At 40.7% G+C, this 26,942-nt stretch overlaps 1 protein-coding gene across 1 annotated transcript in view; it reads left to right on the top strand.

Annotated features, from left to right (window-relative positions):
• Positions 1-26,942, top strand: part of ZFAND3 (zinc finger AN1-type containing 3) — a 1,811,752-nt gene that overhangs the window by 1,282,135 nt on the left and 502,675 nt on the right. Inside the window, exon 4 of the mRNA XM_044060318.1 lies at positions 10,547-10,612. Coding sequence (XP_043916253.1) covers positions 10,547-10,612 — 66 coding nt within the window. The remainder of the gene's footprint in view (positions 1-10,546; positions 10,613-26,942) is intronic.

Here is a 26,942-nt window from a genome sequence, read left to right as displayed (position 1 = left end):
CCTGTCTCCTCTTTCATGACGTCAGGTCGTCAGGGGTATAAACCATGCAGCCAACACCATTTTCTTTAGTCTTTCGTGGCCCGCGGTGCCCAAAGCAGAAGCATTTCGCAAGTGCTGGTCGGCCGACTACTGAAATATTCGAGTTTGAGTTTCAGAACCGAAGTCTTCACTAAAGCTAAGTACCCCATTGGGGAAACTTTTTTCTTGCTTTTTACCGATGTCAGAAAAAGTTAATTGTATTACTTGTGGGAAGCAAATACCTCATAAGGATTTCCATTTATACTGTATTCCTTTTATACTGTATTCCTTGCCTAGGCCCTGATCACAATGTGCCTGGCTGTCGGTTTTGTGCTAGATTTAACCAACACACTATTAAGCGTCTGTATATTTTTGCATCAAAGTATTTTAGAAACAGATTTAACTACCCAGAAATGTCATCGGATAGCAGTCCGACTACCAGAGTATATAAAAAACGCAAAGAAAAGGACAGAGAAAGGCAGTCGAGATCCAAAACAGACTAAGCTTCTCCTAAGCCAGTCGCCAGTACTCAGTGAGGTACTTTCTCAGCCCCTGATACCTGCTACCTTTGAGTCGCAGGCCTCTACCAACACCCATGTGGAGTCTGGCATGCCGCAAGATACTCAGGGTATTGGACCGACGGATGCATCTCCCTCGGATGGGTCCAGAGCCGCTGAGCAGGCACTGGTTTCTGAGGGTGTATTCAGACCTCAGCATTTGTATATCAAACCGACAGCTGCAAAACCAAAGACAAAAGCAACTTCTAAAACTAAAAAAAAAGACGCATGAGTCACGTGCACAGGCCTCTATGCCTAAAAAACAGATGATCAAAATGGCTGAAGACCTTATTACCTTGATCAGGGGTACCCATCCCCCTCCTGATAAGAGGTCTAGGCAAGACACTGATTATGAATCTTCAGATCATGTTTCTATTTCTTCTGATTCCTCTTCTGATTAGGAATTATCTATACCTCCCTATGAGGATTCTGATGCTGAGGAGTCTATTCCATCTGCATCTCCTCCTGAGGATTATTCATTTGGAGAAACCTTGCATACTTTGAGGGAGCATTTTCAATGGGAGAGTCAGTATCAAAAAAGAGACTCTGGGATTTCCTTCTCCCTCAGCACAGGCCTTTAGCTTTTCCCCCTGTTTTAGACATTGTGGATGATGTGTTTTCGGAGTCAAGCTTGACCCCTGACTCCTTACCTCCAGCTCCCAGTAAGCCTGACTGATATTACACGGTCCCTGATTCACATAAATGTTTATTTAGAAACCCTGCTGCTGATCCTGAAACTATTTCACAGGGTCCCAAGGGGAGTTAAGGCCTCAACAGCAAAAAAATCCTACCCCCTCTGACAGGGGTTCAAGGGCACTGGACAGGTGGGGAAAAAAGGTTTATACATCTGCAACCTTGGCAATCAGGGCCTTAAATTGTCAATTTCATATGCTTAAGTACCAGCAACATGTTATGAGATTGCTAAAACAGAAAATTGTTGATTTCAGAATGTGCAGAAAATAAAGAATTGCAGGAATTATTGCATGCAGCTGAACAAGTTGGAAAGCATACTTTGCAATGTGGTTTTGATTCCTTAGAGGCCTCCTGCAGGGCCACAGTTACTGGATCTGTGATTAGGAGGCATGCCTGGTTAAAGGAACAAATTTTGCCTGATCATGTTAAAGCTAAATTGCTAGATGCACCTTTACAGCATGGTTCTCTGTTTGGTTTTAAGGCAGAAGAGGTTTTAAAGAAAATGGAAGACAAAGCTAAGTCTATGCAAACTGTTAGACTTCTTACAAGTGCAGCCACCAAGATTCAGTAGACACTGGCCTACAAAAAATTGGTCCTTTCCTGTGTCAGACAGAGATCAAAGGGGCAAATCCAGATGCCCTAAGGGTTCCAGATACCAGGTGCAAGATTCATACAGGTCAAAACAATGGGGCGCTTCCACCTCTAAATCTGGAGGAGATAAAGCGCATACCTACAGAAAGCAATCCCAATGACTTCCCTCTGCCTACACCAAGCACTTATCTTCTGGCAGCACCCATAGGGGGAAAATGCGCACCTTTTGCTCAAAATTGGCAGTTAATAACCCAGGACAAGTGGGTACTAAACTTCGTATCACAGGGATACAGATTCCATTTCCACACTCTGCCAATGGCAAATGGTTGGCCAGATCTGCCAGAAAATCAATGGACAGAGGCACAGGAACAGGTTATGTCCCTCGTGGACATGGGGGGCATTCAGACAGTACCACAACAGGAAAAAGGACAAGGTTTTTACTCAAGACTCTTCTTGGTACCTAGAAAGGACAAGGCCTGGCGGACAATACTGGATTTATCAATTTTGAACACATACCTGGACATTCCAAAATTCAATATGCTGACAATGCTTGGCTGGTGACTTAAGACCTAAGAGAGGCATACCTGCATGTCCCAGTAAGACAATCCTGCAGAAGATACCTCAGATTCAAGGCTGGCGTAATGCATAAACAATTCTCTCCACTGCCCTTTGGCTTATCTACTGCGTCCAGGGTCTTTACAAAGTGCCTGGCACCAGTAATTGTATTTTGCAGACATAGAAGTATGCAAATATATCCTTACTTGGACGACTGTCTCATTCAAGCAGAGAACAAGGACACTCTTCTTCGACACCTGGCGTTTGTAAAAAGGCTTCTAACATGCCTAGGGTTCACAATAAACAAAAAGAAATCACAAATGGTACCCTCTCAAAAGATAACATTCCTGGGTGCAAGCTTGAATATAACTGCCCAGATGGCTTACCTCACGCCAGACAAGCAAAGGCAACTGACTACTTACTTCAAACTGATGGCAACAAAAACCCAGTTATCTGCAAGACAAATTCTGCAGGCTCTGGGCTTCATGGCATCCTGCATCCTACTGATTCCATATGCAAGACTGCATATGAGGAAACTTCAATGGTACCTAAAAAGTTTATGGAGTCAACATTCTCACAGTCTGGAAACAATGACTCCTCTCATTCCCTGCCTGCAACAGGAGTTTCTATGGTGGGAAAAGGCATGTCACCAAAACATGGGATGGCCATTCACTCTACCCCCTGCTAGCCAAACCATAACAGACGCATCAGACTATGCCTGGGGGGCCCACATGGCAGGAAGATGCATTCAGGGCATATGGTCACCAAAAAAAATGCATCTACATATGAACCAGAAAGAGATGCTAGCTGTTCAAAATGCCCTAACAGCCTTCAAGGACTTACTTCATCCAGGACAACTACTGATAAAGACGGGCAACACCACAGTCATGTGGTATATAAACAAGCAAGGGGGCACACATTCATACCCCCTTAGATTAGCCATGGCATTGTGGGACACAGATTTGACCTTCCAAATACATCTGCAAGCTCAATTCCTGCTAGGAAAACAAAACACTGGCAGACAATTTAAGCAGAAACCTTATGGATCCTCACGAGTGGAAACTAAATCCACAAGTCTTCAGCATGATAACAGAGAAATGGGGGAGCCCAGACATAGATCTATTTGCCTCTCCTCAAAATTATCAATTGAAAAGATTCTGCACAAGGACTTATCACAGACAAGCATGGAAAGTGGACGCCCTATCCTTCAGTTGGAAAAACCTATCAGCTTCGTCCTCTGCATCTTCTCCCCAAAGTCCTCCTAAAAGTCAGACAAGAGAAACCAAAGATGATACTAATTTCCCCGGACTGGCCCCGCCAATACTGGTACCCAATCCTAAGGAACTTGTCTCAATACCTAGCTTGGACCTTGCCTCAAAGACCACAACTACTGTCCCAGCAAAACAATCTGATCCTGCACAACCAACTACAGACTCTGAACCTGGCAGCATGGCTGATCAGGTAGTCATACAAACAACACCTCTCAGTAAAGCTGTGATGGATGTCATTTTGGAAGCCAGAAGGCCTGGTACTAGAAAATCTTACGCTGACAAATGGAAGAGATTCTTTGCTTGGAATCAAGCACAAAGAGCTGATACAGCAGAACCAAATATTCCTCAGATATTGCAATACTTAACTGAGATGCTTGACAAAGGCCTATCTTTCTCATCAATTAAAATCCATGCCTCTGCCATTTCGGCTCATTACAATACAGAGCCACCAATCTTTCCTCATCGTTTACTAAAACAGTATCTTAGAGGAGCCAAAAATTTAAGGCCTCCTAGAAGATCGCCATTGCCTGACCTCAATTATGTGTTTGAAAAGCTCACCCTGCCTCCATTTGAACCAGCTGCTACCACTGATATAAAGTTCTTATGGAAAACGGCTCTGCTGTTAGCAGTTACTTCAGCAAGAAGAGTTTCAGAGCTACCGGCCCTCATGGCTGTAGAGCCTTTTATTATATTTTACCCAGACAGGGTATCTCTGAGGACAAATCCTACCTTTATGCCTAAGGTGGTTTCCAGTGTGGCTCTTAACCAAGCAATTCATCCGCCAACCTTTTATCCAAATCCACAGAACAAGGGGGAGAGAATTCTGCATTCCTTGGACGTACACAGACAGCTAAGTTTCTACTTGAGCAGGATTAAAGCTCTAAGAAAAACTGAGCAATTACTATTGACATATGCTGCAGGATCAGAAGGCAAGGCTGTTTCAAAGCAGACAATTTCAAAGTGGATAAGCCACTCCATCCGTTTCTGCTACTTACACCATGGTAAACCTGTGCCCAAGGGCATTAGGTCTCATTCCACCAGAGCTGGAGCTACCTCAGCAGCCTTTCTAAGGGGAGTACCAACCAAAGACATTGTAGAGGTTGCTACTTTGAGTTCTGTTCACACCTTTACAAAGCATTATCATTTGCCTCTACTCTAAATCCAGGGCAGGCTTTGCCACTGCAGTTCTGCAGGGCCTTGTAGCCGCTCCTAATGCTGTGTAGCTCCAGCCTCCCAACCATAGCTTTGGGATTCTACCCAAATGTAATGACTGCAACAGTGAAACATAGTACAGTTGTGTACACTTACCATAAATGTAGATGTTCGAGTGTATTCACTGTTGCAGTCCAGCTTACCCTCCCGCCATCCCCCTGTCATTCTGGAGTTTCTTTCCTTCTCTATCTTCTGCAACCTATGTGGTGTATTTGCTTGTAGATGAAGGTAAAGTTTATATTGATGCATGTATATATGTATATATCTGTGTATAGATATATATATATATATATATATATATATATATATATATATATATATTTGCTACCTTTTTGGGGGCACCTGACATCGGGGGCAAGAAAAACTAAAGAAAATGGCATTGGCTGCATGTTTTATACCCCTGACGACCTGACGTCATGGAAGAGGAGACGGCAACCGACGCAGGACCCAAGACTTTGGAATTCAAGCCGACTGAGGGCAACCTGCCAGCAGATTACCCAAATGTAATGACTGCAACAGTGAATACACTCGAACATCTACATTTATGGTAAGTGTACACAACTGTACTTTTCTTTTTTCACACTGGGAGAGCTGACATTAAGCTGTCAGTGGGCAGCCATCTTGGAAGCCTTGCCTTATATTTTGTTATACTTTGTCGCAAACTGTGTCAGTCTAAAACTGGGCTCTATAGCTAAGGTCAAGTGAAAATTAATGAGTTAAAAAAAAATGGAATAAACAATGTTTTGGTCCAGGCTGTGCACTAAAGGTTTCATGAGAGTTTATGCACAAGTTCCTTGCCAAGAGTGCATTTCTTGGATAAATATGAGCAACAAAAATGCCTTGCCACCATGATGGAATACTAGGCTTAATGGCTTGGCTAATAGAAAAATGGTGTAAATGTACGATATATAGAAGGCTTAGGATTCTGACTTTTAAATGAATTTATAACTAAGCAGCCAAAGAAATAAGATTGACTTTGCTCATAGCTAAGTTAAAGTATGAAGAGTGTTTGTCATCATTACCTAATGAGAAATTGTTTTATAAATATATTAACGGGCAATACCATACTTGTTCAAAAGTTGGAACCCTCTTTCTGAAGCAAATCTGTGGATCTATCATTCTTTCCATCTGTTTTGAACATGTGAGGAGTTATATTTGACTCAATCCTTTTCAAAGTCATCACCACAAGAGCTTTGCCTCCTGTACCAATAATAGCCTGCTGTCTTTTCTTCTGTGATCTCATTTGCCTCCAACAAGAGTGGATCATGATCTTTCAAGCTGTGCTTTTGTGCCCTTTTGTGTGTTAGTAACAACCTGTTTTTTGGGTTTAACTCCTTTACTCAAGTTTAGCTTGTGTTAGTTTCATTGTAGGTGTTAAGTTGGTAAGTTAGAGTTGGTGCTAAGGAATTTTTTTCCTGGCTTAGCATTCCCACCCTTAGTATTTTCATACTGTGAGGTACAAACACGCACACACACTAAATATATATAAAACGTACAGACAGAGGACACAAATTGCCTGTACAAGATGCACACTTTAGCTTGTGTATTGTCTAGGAAGTGTCCATGTAGAGACTGGCTGTTCAACCTCTGTAGCTTTTCAGTCCCAAGCAGTTAACGAACGTCATGCCAAATTAGTGTTGCAAGTGATCCTTCCACCTTCAGACACTTCATACTTCATCTTCCCCTACTCCCAGTAAGAAGTATGAGAATAGGTAAAAAGAGCAGTCCCAGGACGAGGGCCTGAAGTCCAATTGTCTACTGAGAGTCAGCTGGAACTGAAGGTTCACTGACCTTTGGCTCCTTTGGGTCTAACACCATCAGGTCCTGCTGTGCCTGTTTGGTCCCCATCACCTGTACTGGCAGTGCCAGAAATGTTCAAGTCTTGCACCCTCAGCATCCCCAGTCTCTTCGTAGAGGTGGACTGTTCAGTTTCAGTGGCAAGTTGCACACCTCTTTCTCACTCTGGCAGAATTCTTCCCAGAATCATCCCCTTTCCCACCATGGATCCAACCTTCCTCTGTTCAGATCCGTTCCTTGGATCATATTATTCCAAGAAGGAAAGAAGGCATCCAAGTTGCAGTGAGAGGCAGTTTTTGCCTGGTCTGCCAGTTCATTTGGGAGCACTAAACCGTCCAACTTGGAACAGCTAATGCAGTCTTTTTTTCAGGCCCAGATACACCTATACAAGTCCTCCCAGGCTCCTTGTCCCCATGGCCTGAGGTTTCAGCTCCTACCACTGGTTTCCTCCCCTGATCCCTTCATCTTTGGGGTTTACGGATCTGTCTGTGCTGTCATTTCCCATGTTTGCTCAGACAGCTTTACTTCAGCTTGCTGACTCCTTTTTTGCATACTCAACTCCTTGGGGTTGTCTGAGCCAAGAGCTTGGGGTTAGAGCTTTGAGGTTGGGGTCAACGCTTCAGATTTTCGAATCATCCATGCCTCTGGGAGCTTCGCCACTCATTAGTTGGGCTCTGATCTCAGCCTTGAAGATGGTCAGATTGGCATTAGGATACTAGTGCTTCTCTCAGATCCGATGAGTGCCAGGTCTGTTCATCTGGTTTCTGCTTCAGTTTTTGATGCTGCTCAGATAGGCAAGTTTCAGCACCATTAGCTCCTTTCCCTGCATTCAGCGCCCCCCCACCAACACAAACATTTTTTCTGGGTGTCCAGTCAGGGGGAGAGACAGTAAGAGCAAGTGCAATAGGAAGCACTTGGATTCCCCTGATGAATCCCTTGCTGAGGATACCAGTCTCTGTGATGATCTCCCCCAGATCTGTGCACGATTACTCCTGTTTTGGCAAGTCATTGGAATTATTGAAATAGCATGGGGGATGGACCACAGAGGCCCCTTTTCTGGAGGAGTGTATTTCTTGAGGCCTTTGGCTATGGCCCATCCACTTCCTATGTGGTCCCACCTCCAAACGCCCTTATGCTCTAGTGTCATGTGGGCTTTTAGGGATCCCTATGTGGCGGAGCCAATTCTTGTGTTTTTATGAAAGAAACTGGTTTCAGTGTTTTGATATGTAAATTTGTAACTGGGTGCAGTACTTGCCTTTCTGTCAGACAGTTTGGAGCTGTCATTGAAGTATCTGTTTTTGTCTGTTCATGTATGAATTCCTGTAGGATACTTCTAGATTCAGTCTGTGCTGCTTGATTTTGGTCTCATTTGTTAGTCAATTACTACATCATTTCCAGCTATAGATTCTTTTTGATGCCCTGCAGGGGAGCATAGTATGTACCTTGAAAAGTTGGATTCCATGTCTCTCAGTCCCAATACCGTAATTCTTATTCAGCTGTCATTTGGGTGCTTTACACAACTAACAATTAATATATCCAGAGTTTTCTAGGTTTTGGTAGTATTAACTCCCCTGGAACAAATTGTCCGAGTTCCCAGAAAAGAGTAAAGTATATTTGGCCTTGTCCTTACCTGTACACCTACTAATATCCCAGTCTTGCTAAAAATCTGACCACCAAACTGATACCTTTGTACCAGATTGCCTGCATATTCAGTTGCTTTCAAGTGACTAATCTTAACCTAATCTTCTGTGCCTGTCTGCAGACCTTAATTTCAGAACTGACTAGATCTTTAAAGCTACCACATTCCCCTATGATTTTTACAGCCATCTCAGCCACCTGTATAGGTAAGTCAATATGTGTCTGCTCTAAGCATGGTGTGAAATTCAGAGTTAAACTCCTATGGTGGAGTTGGTAATTATATGGGCTTGTCTGAATTTCTTTCTTGATCTGTTTTGTGTGCCCTATTTTGATGCTAGAGGCAACTTTTGAATTTTAGCTTATTGGCTAAGTTTGTAATGCTGTGTAGACTGACTGCCTAGCACTTAGTGTACCTGATAAGGCAGATGAAGTTTATGGCTGGGTGCCATTATCAATTCCCCCACACTTTGGTATTCTCCAAGAAATGCTTGGTAGCCAGTGTTTCAACTATGACCTTAAACTTAATGCAAGAAAACAAGCATTTCCACTGAATATCGCAAACCATGTCCCAAGTTCAATTCATTTAGAGCTTTAGATACTTTAAATGACGGTAAAATGTCCTTTGGTCATCAGACATCAGTCACAGTGAAAAAAAAATCTTTTCACATTGTTCAGTTAATTATCAGAGGTATATTCTCTCGAGTTCCAGAAAGTTTAGTACCCCTGTATTCCTCCATTATTTGCCTGATCACTGAATATAATGCTCCAATTGATATTTCTTTTTTTCAAACACACATTCTGGCTTGAAAGACTTGTGTTTCCTTACCAGAATAATCAAAAATAGGTTAAAAGTATTTCACTTTTAAGATCTTTATCTTGCCTTTCAAGCTGTGAACAACCCTGTTTGATTTGATCTCCTTCCCAGAAATAATAGTAATTTTAGGAACACCTACTCACTCCAAAACTCAACTCACTCATGTCATTTCGTAACATAAATAGGGCTTCTTGGAGGTATAGGTTCATTACCTAAAATATTCTGTGTAATAAACTTCCTTTGTATAGTTAATGGTGAAGCATCCTTCAAGTTAAATCTTGATTGAATAGGTTCACATAAGCAGTGTGCCCCTTAGGAAGAAGGTAAGTTTACCTACCATCAGCATTTCCAGAGTGCACGTTTAAGCGGTATGTGGTGGTTCAGACCACCTGCTTAACAATAAGCTGTGAACCTACTTGGGATAACATATCCACTTCCTTTGGCAAGTCATTCTATTAGTTTGCATAACAGTACTGTGCTGTGCTGCAGTGAGTGGAATTATGGGTCAGGATAAGGCAGCTGGATAGGAACAGAGGTTCAAGGTTTGTATGGATTCTACAACCAATAGCTTTTATCCATTTTATGTTGAAATAAAAGTTTTTTTTTTTTGTGAGGAAAAAACTGGTAAACAGTTACGTCTGTGTATTTCACTGAAGTACAGCAGTCTCCACCTGAGTTGCTTCTTTGGGTAGAAACTTTTTAATTCATCAACGGGAAAGTGCACCTACATTTTTGAATGTGTGTGTTTAGATTTGCAGAGCAGATGCCATGCACACAGTTCTGATTTTGGGTTTAAATTTGATCTTTACCTGGTGGTGTAGGGTAGTCTGAGAAGTAGTTTTATTATGGGAGACAGACTTGTAATCATTAGTAGTGTTTTTAATAATGATATTGCTTTTCCGATGCAGGGTTGCTTCCGCATTTCCTCTTCATGTATCCACCACTTGTCACATGCTGAAGCAGTTTTCTGACACATACAAGTTAAGTTAAAGTTGAAAGCATTGTATGGAGAGCCTTCTGGTCAGTTTAAATCCCTTGTAGTAAAAAACTGCCCATTGCAGTGAGATAGTAAACCTCCAGTGTTAAAAAAAAATTGTAATGGATGAGGAGTGTTCAATTTTCTGCTTTAGTATTCTCCAAATTTTCACTTTTATTATTCTCCAGTTTTACTCCCTTATCTAAGTATCATAGATGCGTTCTTCAGCTTGGGCACTTAAACTGAAAGGAAGCCGAGATTGACTAGTTAATCCCCAAGCAGATTCATATGCATCTTAACTGGTCAGATTAAATAGTGCTCATTCCCTGTCCCAATAACACTGCTGCAAATAATTGTCTTCATTGTTGTAGCTTATTCATGTACTTGGATAATGACAATTATTTTTTCCCTCTTTTATTTACAGATGGACCTTGCACAACTACAACTCGGGTCTCCTTATCCACGCCCACCAAAAGACCATGCGACTCAGGTAGGTTTTTGTGATTTCTTGAGCACAAATGTTTTAGCTGAATTTAATGATGGATTAGTGTTGAGAAGATTTGCGTACATTACTGCTTTGCTGTTGTTAACCATTATTGACAGATTTTGCAAATGAGTGCCCCTTATCACATTTGTGGCTATTTTCCTATTTGTATATGAAAGCCAGTTTCTCCAAAATGGTTCTGCCCCCCCCCCCCCCCAACGTACTGTGTTGGCATAATTATCCTTAGACTGGGCTCCTACTTTCAAGACAAAAGAGCAGCTGTATCTTGAATTTTTTAATTTTATTTTATGCCGTACTGTATAAGGAGAATAGAAAGATAATTTTATCCAGGAGTACATACCCTTTAGGCCTGAAATCACCCCACCAGTTTGCTTTTGTCAGCTTTTGTTTATTTCACTATGAAGAGAAATTAAAATTGCACATTTGCCACTGTTTACAAATCCAGTCTGACCTGTATTTCACCTATAACTTCAAATAGCGATCGATCTCTACTGCTTTAACATAGTCTTATGAAAATTTCCAGATAAACTGTCTGAATAGTTCCGCTTTTGTGTGTTGGCAGTCCTGATAGCTGAACTCCTGTTGTATATTTTCCTTTAAAGCTATGTGCATTCCTGGTAGAACAAGTAAAATATGTACTTTTTTGCTATTTCATATAAAATCAAAGAAAATATATCACTTTTCCATGAAAATGAGTAAAATTGTTTATTCTAATTTCATTAGAACACACTAATGGTATAATAATGGAGGTAGAATATATAATTAAGGGATGTGTAGCAGACTCATGGTGGCTAGTCCCCCTTCAAAAATATAAGCTGTTCTAGTTATTTCAGAATAAAGGACATTTTAAGGATATATTAGGATATATTAAAATATATACTAATTTTACTTATTGTATTCGTAGGAACAAATTAGAGAATGCATTAGCTAGACATGCAAGTGAGTCTGTTGGCCATGAATTTAAAGTCATTGACCAATTGAAGAAAGATGAAAGGGGTGGATCAGAGTCTTTGAAGTTGGAGAGGAAGGAACTCCTATGGCAGCTCAGGGTAAATGCCTGTCAATTTCCAGGCATTAATGAAATGACTTCCATTATGTGTATACTTAGGTTGAAAAATTTAGTTAGGTAAATGTTAGTAAAATTAGTAAAAACTAGTATAATTTAATACTATATCTAACAATATTATTGAAAACTGGTTGGTTGTTAAAAGGTTTAGATAGGGATGATGGAGTAAATCCATCGCTTAATGGGGTTAAAGCTGGGCATAATGAATTTTGTGAGTGGCACGTTTATATGTTTATATATGTATACGTCTACATGTTTAAAAAGATAAACGTATATATTTTTATGCGTTTGAATATCCCCTTATGGTTCCATCTGTCAGTGGAGAAATGTGCATCCTATTAGAATGTAATTTAATGTGATTAAATGAACTGAATGATTAATTTTTAATTTTTGTATTACATTTATGCAGCAAATATATTAAATACATATACAAATATTTTTATTGTAATTAGGTCAGTGTCCTGTTAACTATACTGGGATTTGTATTTGTTTTTATTTTTGATTTGTATTCTATATTTTTTTATTTTATTCATTTATTGTTTATACATACTTTAATTTAGTACACTACTAAATAGTGAATATTTAAAATATATACATATTATTCTATCATCTTATGTTTTTTTAATAGTGTGAAAGATAATGTTGAAATTTTGCTAGTCCAAGTGAGTTTAATCCTGTAAGAGGGTATATTAAGTTATTGAAAAATCCCCGGAGAGAATGCAAAACCAATAGTATGTACAATTATAGTATATGCCTTTAAGGTACTAAATGGATTATTGATTGATTGTTGTAGCTACACTTTAAATAGTGGTTTGTGGTATTGTTTTAAAGTTTCTGAGGAAGTTAAGACATCAGTCTTGACAAAAAGTGTATTGCTATTTTAACGCACTTAAAATTAAAATTTAAGGATTTTTTTGAGCGGAAAGTCTGGGATCTGATATTTTTTGTTGTTGAAGTTGTTGGAACATTTTTCTTGGTTAAACTTTTTATGTATAATGAAAACCAATCCCAAATGGCCTTGCATAACTAGTTACCTAAGTCACTGTTTCAAAAACTAATTATGCTCACATTTGAAACAAGATGAAAGAAATAGGTTTGCTTTTATAACAGAACTAACTGCAAAGGTAAATGCATGTGCCCATTGTTTTCCATTTTCATCTAATTCAACCTTTGGGTTATTGGATGTGACCGGATCCGTCCTCTGCGCTTTTTCAGAAGCTTGGATCTAGGGCTCTGACTCCTCCCCTACCCATAATTCCCTCAGTTCCCTCAGAGTACCTTAGATCTCATTTGCTGTTTGATCCAGAAGGATGTGGTTTTCAAGGGCTCCGACTGAAGAGTGAGATGAGTAGCTTTTTGTTAAAATCTCTAGCTTGTACTGCTTTAGTTTTGTTTCTTCACTTATTTTATCCCTTTTTGCTCTGTTCTCCACATAAAGAAATCCCTTTCCCTGTAGTGTTAGGGTGTTTCTCCTTGTCTTCCTAGTCTTTCATTTTAGGATAACTGTTCTCAATTTGGAATTTTTTTTCCTGTCATATTTTTTGTAAACTATTTTTTTTACTGTTGACTGTGCTTGTTAACAGGTATTTTTTGCTTGACTAGTAGTTTTCAGGATAATTGTTAGTATGTCAGACAAGGCCACTGGATTAGTGTTCAGCAAGTGGACACAAAATGCTGCCACAGGACATGCTGCTTGTGTGTTTATTGCTGAGGGGTAGCACACCTAGACACAGATTGCAAAGCGTGGCCTTCCTTTGGTCCTAGAGCTCTGTAAGGACACAGGGACAGACTGGTACTGAAAGGCCTTCATCCCATCCAAGTGGGGAGTTCAGATCAGTCAACTACAGAAGGCTTCTCTCCAGCCAAGAAATTTGACAAAGCCAAGTTTATGAAAGTGAGAGAGACCAATCAAGATAGAGAAAGAAAAGGTTAGAAAATTTTAGGAAGTGGTCACCGGATCCCTTGAAAGCTGGTTGTCCTGCCCCAAAAACTTTGTGGTGCTCTGATCCAGAATCCCATCTGATCCAATCCCCAACTCTTCCCTCTGAAATTCTCAGCAGAACTGGTGAGCCCCATGCTTCAATCTGTTTTTGCTGGGGCACTGATCTCCCAATCTTCGGTGGCTGCTTCTTTTAAGTTCTTCTGTTCGTCGAGGAGTCTCCCTAGAATTGGAGGTCTGTTTTTTTTCCTTCATGTCACATCAGTATTGCTTCCATCTTTTTAAAACTGATTGGTGTGGGAAGCAAACCTTGATCTTTCCACATGATGCAGGTATAAGCATCACTTGACATATTAAGCCTGTATGCCAGCATTTCCTCTTTTTAAACTTTGCTTCTGATTTCTCAGATATAGAGACATACTTGGAGCTGCTTTGCCCATCTGAACAAAGTTTCATCTTGTCCCATTGACAAATTAAAGTATTTTTTTGTATTTTTAAACTGGTTAATTTTCTACTTGCTTGAGAAAAGGGCTCTTAGTTATTTCTTGCATACTTTGTTAATACATTTCATTTATTGATTACACTTGTATAAACCAGCCTATATGCAAATTCCACGTGTTTTTTTCAGCTTAAACTGTGGGTGTACTGTACAGTCTTGTTACCATGCATATGTTTTTTGCTGTAGCAGTTTGCTTGCTACAGACAGAGCATCATTGTGCCTGAAAAGAGTCACTTACGATTGGTTTACTAACTCGATTATCTCATAAGTGAGTTCAGTTAACAGTTATGTGACAAAACTAAACTAATAGATGTTAACCCGAGAGTGCCTGCGTTTGTTTCCAAGTTTTGTTCACCAGGAGAAGGGTATTGGTGGTGGTAGAGTGAACTTGGTGAGAATTAAAATGTGATGCCACAGCTGTTTGCTTCCTGCCAGCGATACTTGGATTCTTATAATGTTCATAAATAAGCTAGACTGATATAGCTGAAACCCTTTCGGAGTAGGGGAGTGAACTTTGAATGTATATAGTTGATTATGCTAATATGTACATACAAATAGTGCCTGTTTTTTTGTGCCATCTCTACTTTTATCTGCTCTACCTATTTGTCATGTCAGCTTTGCCTTTGATATTTGTGGCATATGATCCATACTGAATCGGTCATGTTGCATGATTTTATAACATGCAGTTGGAAGGAGATTATAAGCATGATTCTGTAATCCTTACAGTGCCACTAATGAGAGTGGCATCTGCACCACAGGTGACACTTTGGCAAATGGCATTAGTTTGTATGTTTTATTTATTTACTTCATCAAACTGTTCTGGTGGTGTTCTGTTAGTAGTTAGTGATGTGCAAAAAAAATGGAGACATTTGTCTTTGGGGCACTTAGGCCTCCTTTGTTTGAATGGACCACGATTCCTTAAGCCATTTTTTAAACATTTAATGATTGCGAAATTAAACATGTATGTGCGTTTTGTTGACCAGCATAAACTTAGTAGGCCAGCATTCTCTTTTCAGGGTCTTGATTGCATTATTGCAGTCATTGATTGTAGCAGTTTTATTATTGTAAATCTAAAATAGAAGTACAAGGTTTTTAATACCTTTTTTTTAAATTGTGCCACAGTCACTTGAAGTGGTGATGATAGTTTGGTGAGAGCTCATTAACTGTAGGCATTTGCAGGATTTTCAGACTGCAGGGATTCTAAATGTCAGTCTGTCAGGATGGCTCTGATGGCTTGTTTTAATGCTAATTTACTGGCTTGGAAGTGTAACATTGAATTTGAGATTAAACAAATGTCTCTTGAAAAATGTTCAAATAAAAGGAAAAGGAAAGGTGAAGAGGACACATTTCTGTGTTTCAGTAAGCCTTGGATTCTTAGCAGTACTCTCAAAATCATGAAAATGTCAAGGTACAGAAACGCTGATCATTAGCAGACTTGTGTGTTTGTTCAGACTATGAGCCCCATACTGATGGGAGTTTAAGAGAAGTTGCTGTTGAGTGCTGTCAGCCGTGACACAGCTACCATGGCAATTGCGGAAGGGAAAGCTGTAATGAAGGGAAGAGTGGATGACAGAAGCAACGAATCTGAAATCCTGTCATAGTGAAAGCTAGCTTTATTAATGGAGACCTGTGTGGCTTTTTAATTCCTTTTCTAGTTTGAAACTTCCAGAAATTGCATTCCTTGACCCTGCTTCTTAAATGTTTTAAAACTGTTAGCAGAATTTACTGGTCAGAAGAGGTGTCTGCAAGTTCTTGCATCTGTGCACCAGGCAGTTTTAAGTTTTTCAGTGGTTTGTTGAAATTGCAAGTAGGAATGCATTTGAGCAGTATGCTGAGGTGGACTTTCACTGTTTGCCAGCTTTAATTTTTTTTTTGAGAATGCTAAAACTTTGTTTCACATGTCAAAGTTAATTTACATTATTAATCATTCCACATGCATGGTGCCTTTTTAGCTTCTGTCAGTGACTGGCCCTTTAATTAATATTAATATTGTCTCATAACATAATTTGAACTCAGTTTAGTGTCACCAGGTCCATTTGTAGACAAGCATTTACCCTGAGATTCATTAACACCTACACTAAGTGTACACTATATGTACACCGTTCTGAGTGAACAAGACAACGCGGGCATAACTCGCTCCTTCCTTCTAATTTTAGTTTTCCTATTGATTTTCTTGCGGTTTTAACTATTGACAGGGATTCGTAGATTCACAGAGATTACCACAAAGTGTAGACTACATGTACACTCAGTTTAATCTTTAAGTGACTAGAAAGCAGAAAAATGTGATGGGGGGATGTTTTTGAATTAGTGTGCACTTAGCATAGGCATTAATGAGTCTAGCCCTTAGTCTCTATTATGAAAAACAGTTCACAAATACAGTTCCGTTCAGCCAGTGACTTTCCCTCCCATTTCCCAAAGCGCAGATACCTGTTCAGCCTTACTCCGAATTCCAGCATGTTTCTTTAACATTGCTTAGTTTTTATTTCTTCACAAAAAATATATTTGTATACAGTCTGATTTCAATTTAAGAATTTACAAGTTCGCGGTCTTTTTCTCATGTAATCATTTTTAATATTTTTACTCTGATTAATTCTAACCTTGTTCTGATGGCACCCATCCGTTTATAAAATGTTTTTTAATCCTATAAGCTTAGTTGCCCCATTATCGGGATAATCTCTTGATTAGCTAATTTCTCCTTTTCCTAGATATTGATTTTTTTTTGGTAGCCAGTGTTGGTCATTGACATTTCCTTTAGGTGTCCTGGTTTCTCTAAATCCCCCACCACCCAGGAAATAATTCTCTTCTCTTAACTGCAAACTACTGTAATTCCCAATACTATGTCCTTGATCTTTCCTGAGATCCTCCAGGTGGTTACACACCCACAAAATAAGCCCTTGGCTCTTAATCTTCACACCTGCAACACATTTATTTTGTTAGGAATGCCCTTGCAAGCTTCTCTGGAGTACAGAAATGCTTGTGGATTCATTTCCATTCAAATGTTCTGAACTTTCAAGTCTTTTTAATACCTTTCCTGGTAGCATACATATTTTTCCCACTGTTCTGGATTTATTTCTGTACTTCAGTTGACATTCCCAACTCTGTTTTAATTTGCTAGTTTCCCATTAAATCAGCTTAGTATTTAGGCAAGAGGTTTGTCTCTTTCCATTCAGTTCCTGACCTAACCTTCAATATCCATTAGACTAAGACTGGAAACATTTCTTACTTATGCCCAATTTGTTCTCTTAATCTTTCTTGTTAAATTGCTTTGTAGACTTCAGACATGGTCCTTCATTAAAGTTAATTGATGATGTCATCCCAGCTTAAAATTTCTTGATCACTTAGTTCTTTTTACTCCATTTCCTGTGTATACTATTAACTGGTTGATCGCCCCTTCTTTACCCATTTAGTAGTACTTCAGTGCATCAACTTTTAAGTTCCTTTTTTGCTAAATACCTTCTCAAACACTGTCTTTAATGTTTCTAATATTGAAGACATTGTCATTTCAGGGTCAGTTTGTTTCCTCGTGAAGGACTCCAGAATACCTGCCCTAAGTGTAAGATGCGAAGCAAAGAATGGCAGTTTAATACCCGTTTTCTTTGTTCTGATTCTAAGTTTAGATTCCTCCACCTTTGCAATTTTTTTTAATTCCATAAAGACTTCTTGTATGTTTCTTGCTTAGATCCTTTGCATGTTTGTGATCCAACCTACCTAGGTATTTTAGTTTGGTTATGACCTCTTTTTGTGGGGAAACCTTCCTTCAGCCATTCTTTGTTTATATTGATTATGGCTTTTCCTACATTTATTTTATAACGTGATATTCTTCCAGATTTAGTTAAAATACCTAGAAGTCTGCCTAGGCCCCTTTCAGGAGTTAAGGTTAATATTATGTTCTTATACAAAAGATGTTCTTCGTCTTCCATTGCTGCAGTCCTGACTATTGGGTATAGTCAATACCAGAGTATCGGTCAGGCGCCAGTACGCCAGGGTACTAATGCGCATGACCGACGTCATATCCTCTGTCTTTTTTGCCGCATGGTCCGATGCAGAAGCAGTTTCGTGCAGGTTCTGAAATATTTCAGTTTCAGACCGAAACAGAGTTGGCTAAGTAACATTTTAGTTTTTCTTGCCTCAGTATTTTACCGGATGTCAGAAAAAGTGAATAACTGTATTTCTTGTGGGAAACAGATACCTCATAGGGATTATCATACCTTGTGTATACCTTGTTTAGGGCCTGAGCACGGCGTTGTTGGTTGCCGCTCTTGTGCTAGGTTTAACAAGCACTATTAAGAGGAGGTTAGACTGTGCCAGGTTAGTGTTTGGGAAGCGTTGCAATTATAAAATGCCGTCGGATGCTCGGCGCCCGCTTCCTCAAGAAGCGCAAGGATAAAACAGTGAAGCCTAGGGTTGAGGAACCGGCAGTCCCGGACGTCGGTTCTTTAGAAGGCTCAGTGGAGCGGAGGTTTTGCCAGGAGTTTCCATGGAGTCCCAGGCAGAAACTATACTCTTACAGGATGTGCCTTCTCAGGAGGTAGGCCAGGCTGAGGGGCTTCTCAGGTGACTGTTCTTCCCTCTCTTCCCAAGGTAGTTAGGGCCTCTCCTTCTGTTGCCAAAACTTCTTTGAGAGGTAGGCCTACTTCAGCTTCAGTGGGGGCTTCTCCTAGCATTTCGGGTTCTGTACCTAAGAAACATATGCTTAAAATGGCAGAAGATTTGATTACTATGATTAGGGGTTCTATGCCCCCTGATAAGAGGCCTAGGGTGGAACCGAGTTTGATAGTTTTGAACAGTGTTCAGAGGCTTCAGAATCTTCTGTGGAAGATTTGCAGGAGTATCCTACTTATTCTGATTCTGATGTGGATGATTCCACTCCTACAGCTTCTCCACCTGAGGATTTCTCATTTTCAGAGACTTTGCATTCCATGAGGGAGCACTTTAAATGGGAAGGCCAGGATTACTCTGACTCCAGGAAAAGGCTTAGGGAGTTCTTGTTTTACCCCAGCATAGGCCTTTAGCTATTCCTCCTGTGTTGAATGTGGTGGAAGATGTTTTGCAGAGGCTTCCCTGAACCCTGACTCTTTGCCTCCTGCTCCTGTTAAGCCTGATAGGTATTATAGGGTGCCAGCTCATAAATATTTGTTTAAGAGTCCTAGGCCCGACCCAGAAACTATTTCTCAAGGGCCTAAGGGTGTAAAGGCTTCTGTGGTTAAAAATCCTGTTCCCACTGATAAAGAGGCAAGGGCTTTGGATAGGTGGGGAAAGAAAGTGTATACTTCTTCCACTCTAGCCATGAGAGCTTTGAATTGTCAGTTTCACATGCTAAAATTTCAGAATTATCTCCTTTCACAATTGAAATCTAAGGTGGATGCTTTGGCGGAAGGTATTGAGTGTAAAGAGTTGCTGGATTTGGTTCATGTGTCTGAACAAGTGGGTAAGCATTCTTTGCAATGTGGTTTTGATGCTGTACAGGCCTCCTCGAGGGTGGCTGCTACCAGTTCTGTTCTTCGCAGGCATGCCTGGTTGAAGGATCAGAATTTAGCTGAGCATGTTAAGACAAGGATTTTGGATGCTCCTTTACAGTCTGATGTGTTGTTTGGTTCGCCTGTGGAAGCAGTTTTAAAGAAAATGGAGGACAAAGCTAAGTCTATGCAAACTGTTAAAGATTTTTTGCAGGTGCAACCACCAAGTTTAGTAGAAATTGGCCTGCTAAGGGGTGGACATATCCTGCTTATGATTCTCAGTCTAGGGGTAGGTCTAGGCGTGGTAGGGGCAGGGCTCAAGGTTCTTTAGGCCTAGAACAGGAGTTCACCTGCTCAGACTTCTGGTGAGGGCAGGGGTCAGTCCTTTCGTAAACAGACCCAATGACCTGTTTTTCAGCTGCCAGCAGATTCACGTTTGGCAGCTCCTTTGGGAGGAAGACTGTCTCTTTTCAAAGAAAATTGGGATTTAATTACTCAAGACAAATGGGTGTTGGATATCATTCACCACGGTTACAGATTTTATTTCCATACAATGCTCCCTTTCAAAGGCATGCCAGACGTTCCTCCTCAACAAAGAAAAGAGGCTCACAAGCAAGTTTTACAGTTACTTCACATAGGGGCCATTCAGCCAGTCCCTGTATCAGAAAGGGGCCTAGGATTTTATTCTCGCCTGTTCCTTGTACCAAAGAAGGGGAACACGTGGAGACCAATTTTGGATTTATCTCTCCTCAACACGTTTTTGGACATTCCCAAGTTCAAGATGTTGACGTTACAACAGCTTTTACCTCTGCTGGGCAAAGATCACTGGATGGTAACTTTAGATCTCAAGGAAGCTTACCTTCATGTGCCTATAAGGCTAAGTTGCAGGAAGTATCTGCGGTTTCGAGCTGGAAATTCTCATTATCAGTTCTCTGCATTGCCCTTTGGCTTATCTAGAGTATTCACAAAGGTTCTGGCTCCAGTGATAGCTTACTTCAGGCTTCAAGGAATTCAAATCTATCCTTACTTGGGCGACTGCCTGATTCTGGCTCAAGAAAAGGAAGACCTTCTACAGCATCTGGAATATGTTATAGCAGTGCTAAGATGCCTAGGGTATTCTGTGAGCGAAATAAAGTCCAGTCTAGTACCCTCTCAAGACATGTGCTTTCTGGGTGTGAGACTGAATACAGCAGCCCAGATGGCCTTTTTAACCCCGGACAAACAAAAGAGTCTGTCACTTTACTTCCATCAACTATCTCATCAGTCCGTGCTGACTGCAAGGACAGTCCTTCAAGCATTAGGGTTCATGGCATCTTGTATTCTGGTGCTTCCCAATGCCAAACTGCATATGAGGAAGCTACAATGGTATCTCAAAATGTATGGACACAGCACTGCCAGGATTTGGACACTGTCATTCAAATAATACCTTGCCTTCAAAAGAATTCTTGTGGTGGGCTCAGGAATGTCACCTAAACAAGGGACTCTCTGTGACCCGGCCAGAGGCAAGTCAGATTTTAACGACAGATGCCTCGGACATTGCTTGGGAGCTCATCTAAATGGAAAGTGGATACAAGACAAGTGGCCTGCCAGACTACAGCATCTACATATCAACATGAAGGAGATGTTAGCAGTCCAGTTTGCATTAATGGCTTTCAAGGAGTTACTTCTTCCAGGGCAGGTGTTGATTCTAACAGACAACACAACTGTCATGTGGTACATCAACAAGCAAGGGGAACACATTCTTATCCTCTATGCAGGCAAGCAATGATTTTATGGGAGACTGCGCTAAGCTTGCAACTAACTCTTCAGGCAAGGTTTCTGCCAGGAGCACAGAACTCCTTAGCAGATGTGTTAAGCAGACAAATCATGGATCCCCACGAGTGGAAACTGGATCTTCATGTATTTCAGAAATTGACAGTGTCATGGGGAACTCCAGACATAGATCTGTTCGCTTCTCCACTAAACCACCAGCTGCCAAAGTATTGCACAAAGGGGTTTCATCACACAGCTTGGAAAGTGGATGCTCTGTCTTTCAGTTGGAAAAACCTTCATGTGTATGCCTTTCCACCTCTGCCTCTTCTTCCAAAGGTACTATTAAAGGTCAGACAAGACAGGCCAAGGATGATTTTGATAGCTCCAGATTGGCCTCGGCAACACTGGTACCCACTACTACGGAGTCTGGTAAAGAAGCCTCCATGGCCTTTACCTCTGATTCCTCATCTGTTATCTCAGAAGGACGGTCATCTGCTCAATGTCAAGCTTCACTCTCTTCATCTAACAGCCTGGCATATTCTGTGTTGAAACACAGCAGGTCTCAACTTCCTCAACAAGTTTTAAATGTGATTATGGAAGCTAGAAGACCTAGTACTAGGAGAGTGTACGCAGAAAAATGGAAGAGATTTTTATTTTGGAGTACAGCAAAGAATTTGGAGATTTCAGAGCCTAATTTGAGTGTGGCTCTTCAATATCTTACTGAATTATTGGACAAAGGTTTGTCCTTCTCTTCCATAAAGATTCATGCTGCAGCAATTTCAGCTCACTATGATTGTGACCCACCTTTGTTTTCGCATCCTTTGTTCAAGCAGTTTCTTAGAGGGGCAAAGAATATAAGACCCCCACGTAGAGCTCCTACTCCTGCTTGGGATCTCAATTTTGTGTTGGAAAAACTTACTCTACAACCTTTTGAGCCTGCAGCTACTGCTGAATTGAAATATTTGTCATGGAAGACTGCTTTTCTGTTGGCTATTACTTCTGCAAGAAGGGTGTCTGAGTTGCAGGCCCTTATGGCAGTAGAGCCCTTTTTGATTTTCCATAAAGATAGGGTATCATTACGTACTAATCCTTCTTTTATGCCTAAGGTGGTTTCTAGTGTGGCTTTAAACCAAACTATTCATTTGCCTATGTTTTTTGCAGATCCTCAAAATAAAGGGGAAAAGATTTTGCACACTTTAGATGTACACAGGCAATTGCGTTATTATTTAAGCAGGACTAAGGATTTTAGGCAGTCTCAGCAGTTGTTTGTTTCTTTTGCTTTGAGTTCTCAGGGCAAGCCTGTGTCAAAACAAACTATTTCTAGGTGGATTGGCTTTTGCATTGCATTTTGTTATTCCCATCATGGCAAGGAGATTCCAGCTGGGATTAGGCCTCATTCCACTAGGGCTACTGCCACTTCAACAGCATTTCTAAGGGGTGGCAACTAAGGATATTCTGGAAGCAGCTACTTGGAGTTCAGTGCATACTTTCTCTAGGCATTATCACCTTCCTATCTACTCTAAGTCTAGGGCTGGTTTTGCCACAGCTGTTTTACAAGGCATGTTGTCAGCTCCTACTACTTTATAATTTGCCAGCCTCCCTTACCTCTGCTTTGGGATTCTACCCAATAGTCAGGACTGCAGCAATGGAAGACGAAGAACATAGTACAGTTTTGTACCTACCATAAATGTAGATGTTCGAGGATTCCATTGCTGCAGTCCAATTTACCTCCCTCCTTCCCTCTGTATTTAGGGGTGGTTGTGTAGGTGAGTTTACATGCTTACATTTTTGTATATATTGTTGTATATATTGTACATGTTTTGGTGCAGGTTTTTGGGACTTGTCTTTTTAGGGTCTTCTGACATCTGGGGCAAGAAAAGACTGAGGATATGACGTCGGTCATGCGCATTAGTACCCTGACGTACTGTCGTCAGTCTAATGCGCCCTGACCGACGTCAGCCTTATACTCTGGTATTCGGGCCGACTGGACGCGGACTATACCCAATAGTCAGGACTGCAGCAATGGAATCCTCGAACATCTACATTTATGGTAGGTACAAAACTGTACTTTTCATTAGTTCATCATTTTCTCAGTTATAACCCTTGATTCCTGAATTTTTCTTCTATTGACAGAGGTTCCAAGTATTTAGCAAATAGTAATGGAGACAAAGGGCAACCATGTCTTGTCCCCCTTATCAGGAAAATTCCTCTGAAAGTCTCACCATTGCCTTCTCCTGAACTGTTGAGCCTACATATAATGATTGTATCAAGTTTAGTCAGTCTTGTGGAAAGTTCTGGTCTTTTAACAGTTCAGAGAGCCAGGTTCATTCCTCACTGTCAAATGCTTTTTCTGCATATAAGGTAGCCATAATTAGTTATGATACTATCTTATTAACTTCCCCCACTGTCGTCAGTGTTAAAATGTTATCAAATGTATACCTCCCTTGAATAAATCTACATTGTTCATTCTGTATAATTTGTGATAATTTTTTAGCCCGTCTGCAAATGCAGTCATAAAGACCTTATTGTTTAATATATATATATATATATATATGTGTATATATATATATATATATATATATATATATATATATATATATATATATTAATCTCGGAGCTTGGCAGCTGAGGGTCTCTGCCCTTCCTTTTATGACTGCTGTCAGGCCTATTTTCCAGCTCCTTGAAATTCTCTTGATGTGCTTCTTCATTAATTTGGCCATATTTGTACTAATCACTCCCCTTCATATCTCCATAGGTATGTCATCCATTCCTGCAGACTTGCCAAATTGCAGTCTTAATTTATGTGGTATTCTTCTCTAATCCAGCCTACTGCTCTGTCAATTTCATTGCTGAAATCTAAGATATTTCGTAATTTTTCATTATTAAAGCTGTTGGGGGCATGTCTGAGGCTCTACTGGGGGCATGTCTAAGGGCTGGACTCGCTGGTCTGAGGCTCTACTGAGATTTTTATTTTTATCCCTCTCATCTCATTTTTTGTTTTGATATAAGGTTTTATAGTAGTATCTAACTGAGTCGCTTCTCCCACTGTATGACCTACTTTCATTGGTTTACCTCTTGGTGCCGTCATGCCTTGTGTAGTGTTAGCATAATGTGTCCCTTTCATTGCCACTTACTGCATCAGTATCTTCTTGTAGTCAGTTACTGGCATTTCTTTTAGCAGAGCTTGCTGCAGCATTTTTTCATGCACTTTTAGCATAGATTGGTTTCTTTGAAACCCCCTTATTTTACCTCATTGTTTCTCTCCTTTACCTTTCTGTATGGTCTCTCAACTGAAAGTGCCTTTTAAAATGCTTCTTCATATCCATATCATATTTTAAAGATCCCAAAGTCTCTGGCTGCCTGTTTCCCCATTAAATTCAACTGTTCTATTCTCTCTCTCTCTCTCACACACCTGTTTAAAAAGAAAGACTTTAAATAATTTGGAAATCTCCATTGGGTTATTCTGTTCCCCCTTTTGTAGTGTTGAACTTGTGTAGGCATGATCAGGGATAATTATTGGACTGGTTTTAAATTCTTTTACCAGTTGCAAGCGTTTCTTGAATATGAATCCCTTGTTTATGCAAGGTTATCTGGTAAATCTGACTGAATAGTGTGTATACTGATTTTGTTGGGTGTTGTAGAAATTGCCTTTCTTTCCTAATGTTGCTAGTACCACTGCTTTCCTCCCTCCTTTTGTGTTCTTGACATTAAAGTGCATATTCCAATCATATGTCATCAGCTGGGCCCCTTCCCAAACGTATATTTCCAACAGAAAATGTAATCAAGGCATTTGGGGGCATGTAAATTGAAGCCAACATTTTCTCCCTGCTTAAATCCCCCTTAATTACGATGTAGCATCCTGCACATCATCTATTTTCCCTATCGTAAATGAGAGATTTGCAATTTTCAGTATCAGAACTACCCTTCTCCAAGCTGTGTTTTAGCTAGATTGAACTTGCAACTTAACCTCTGGTGGCTACTTTTCATACATCTGATTTTTCTTTCTCATCTTTAAAGAGCACTTGTGATTGTTTTACTGGATTGGTGAACCCATTGACATTCCAGTTTATTATCACAAGACTGGTCATTCTAGTGAATATCTACCTCCCCATATATCTTAGGCTGTACAACTCCTCTGATATCCCTCTTTCTAGTGCCCTCACTATTTCTGTATCTGTTTTTTTATTTTGTCCCGGTCTTTCATCTTGTGTATTCCTATGACTTGCTGTAGCCTTTACCCATGTTTCACTGTTGCAGTCATTATACTTGGGTTATCCTGCTGGTAGGCTACCCGCAGTTGGCCTGAATTCCAAAGTCCTGGTCCGGCATCTGTTGCTGTCGCCTCTTCCCTGACATCAGTGCACCAGGGGTATAAAAGATGCAGCTGACGCCATTTTCTTCAGTCTTTCTTGCCGTGCGGTGCCCGAAGTAAAAGCAGTTCGCAAGTGCCTGTCGGCCGACTCCTGAGATTTTCCAAATCGAATTTCAGATCCGAAGTCTTCAATAAAGCTAAGTACCCCATTGGGGAAACTTTTTTCTTGCTCCAGACCGATGTCAGAAAAAGTTAGCAATCGTATTTCTTGTGGGAAGCAAGTACCTCATAAGGATTTCCACTCTTACTGTATTGCCTGCCTAGGCCCTGACCACAACGTTGCTAGTTGTTGGTTTTGTACTAGATTTAACCAACACACTATTAAGCGTCGGTACGATTTTGCTTTTCATTATTTTGGCAGAAGGTTTAACTACATAATGCCGTCGGAACAACAGACGACCGGAATTCATAAAAACACAAGGATAAAGACCAGGACAAGCACCTGAGGTCCAAAACCGACGACGAAGCCTCTTCTAGGCCATTCGCCAGTTTGCCTGTGCTCAGTGAGGCGTTTTCGCAGCCCCTGACTCTCGCTGCCTCAGAGCCACAGGCCGTCTTCGACTCCCACATGGAGACAGCTAGGCCTCTGGATACTCAAGGTATTGGCCCTTCGGAAATTAATTCCTCAGATGGGTCCGGAGCCGCTGAGCAGGCATCGGCTTCTGAGGGTGTCTTCAGACCTACACAACTTCATATAAAGCCTACTTCAGCATTCAAGACAAAGTCTAAAACTGTTTTAAAGTCGAGGAAACCAGTACAGCATTCTCCAGGACAGGCTTCTATGCCTAAGAAACAGATGCTCAAAATGGCCGAAGACCTAATTACTTTGATCAGGGGTTCCCATCCCCCTCCTGATAAGAGGCCTAGGCAAGACACTGAATATGATTCCTCTGATCAGGTTTCCATTTCCTCCGATTCCTCTTCTGATCAGGGATATTCTGCTCCTCCCTGTGAGGATTCTTACATTGAAGATTCTATTCCTTCAGCTTCTCCTCCTGAGGACTATTCTTTTGGGGAAACCCTGCATACCATGAGGGAGCATTTCCATTGGGAGAGCTAGGATTATTCTGATTCTAAGAAAAGATCTAGAGACTTTCTTTTACTTCCCCAGCACAGACCTCTTGCAATTCCCCCTGTTCTAGACATAGTAGATGATTTTTCACAGTCCGGCCTGTCTCCATACTCTCTACCTCCTGCCCCTGTTAAGCCGGACAGATACTACAGGGTCCCA

Source organism: Protopterus annectens, chromosome 1.part0 (genome assembly GCF_019279795.1).
Source record: "Protopterus annectens isolate FY-2018-M chromosome 1.part0, PAN1.0, whole genome shotgun sequence".
Taxonomy (NCBI): domain Eukaryota; kingdom Metazoa; phylum Chordata; order Ceratodontiformes; family Protopteridae; genus Protopterus; species Protopterus annectens.
The sequence above is the reverse complement of the archived record's forward strand: the minus strand, read 5'-3'. Positions and strand labels throughout refer to the sequence as shown.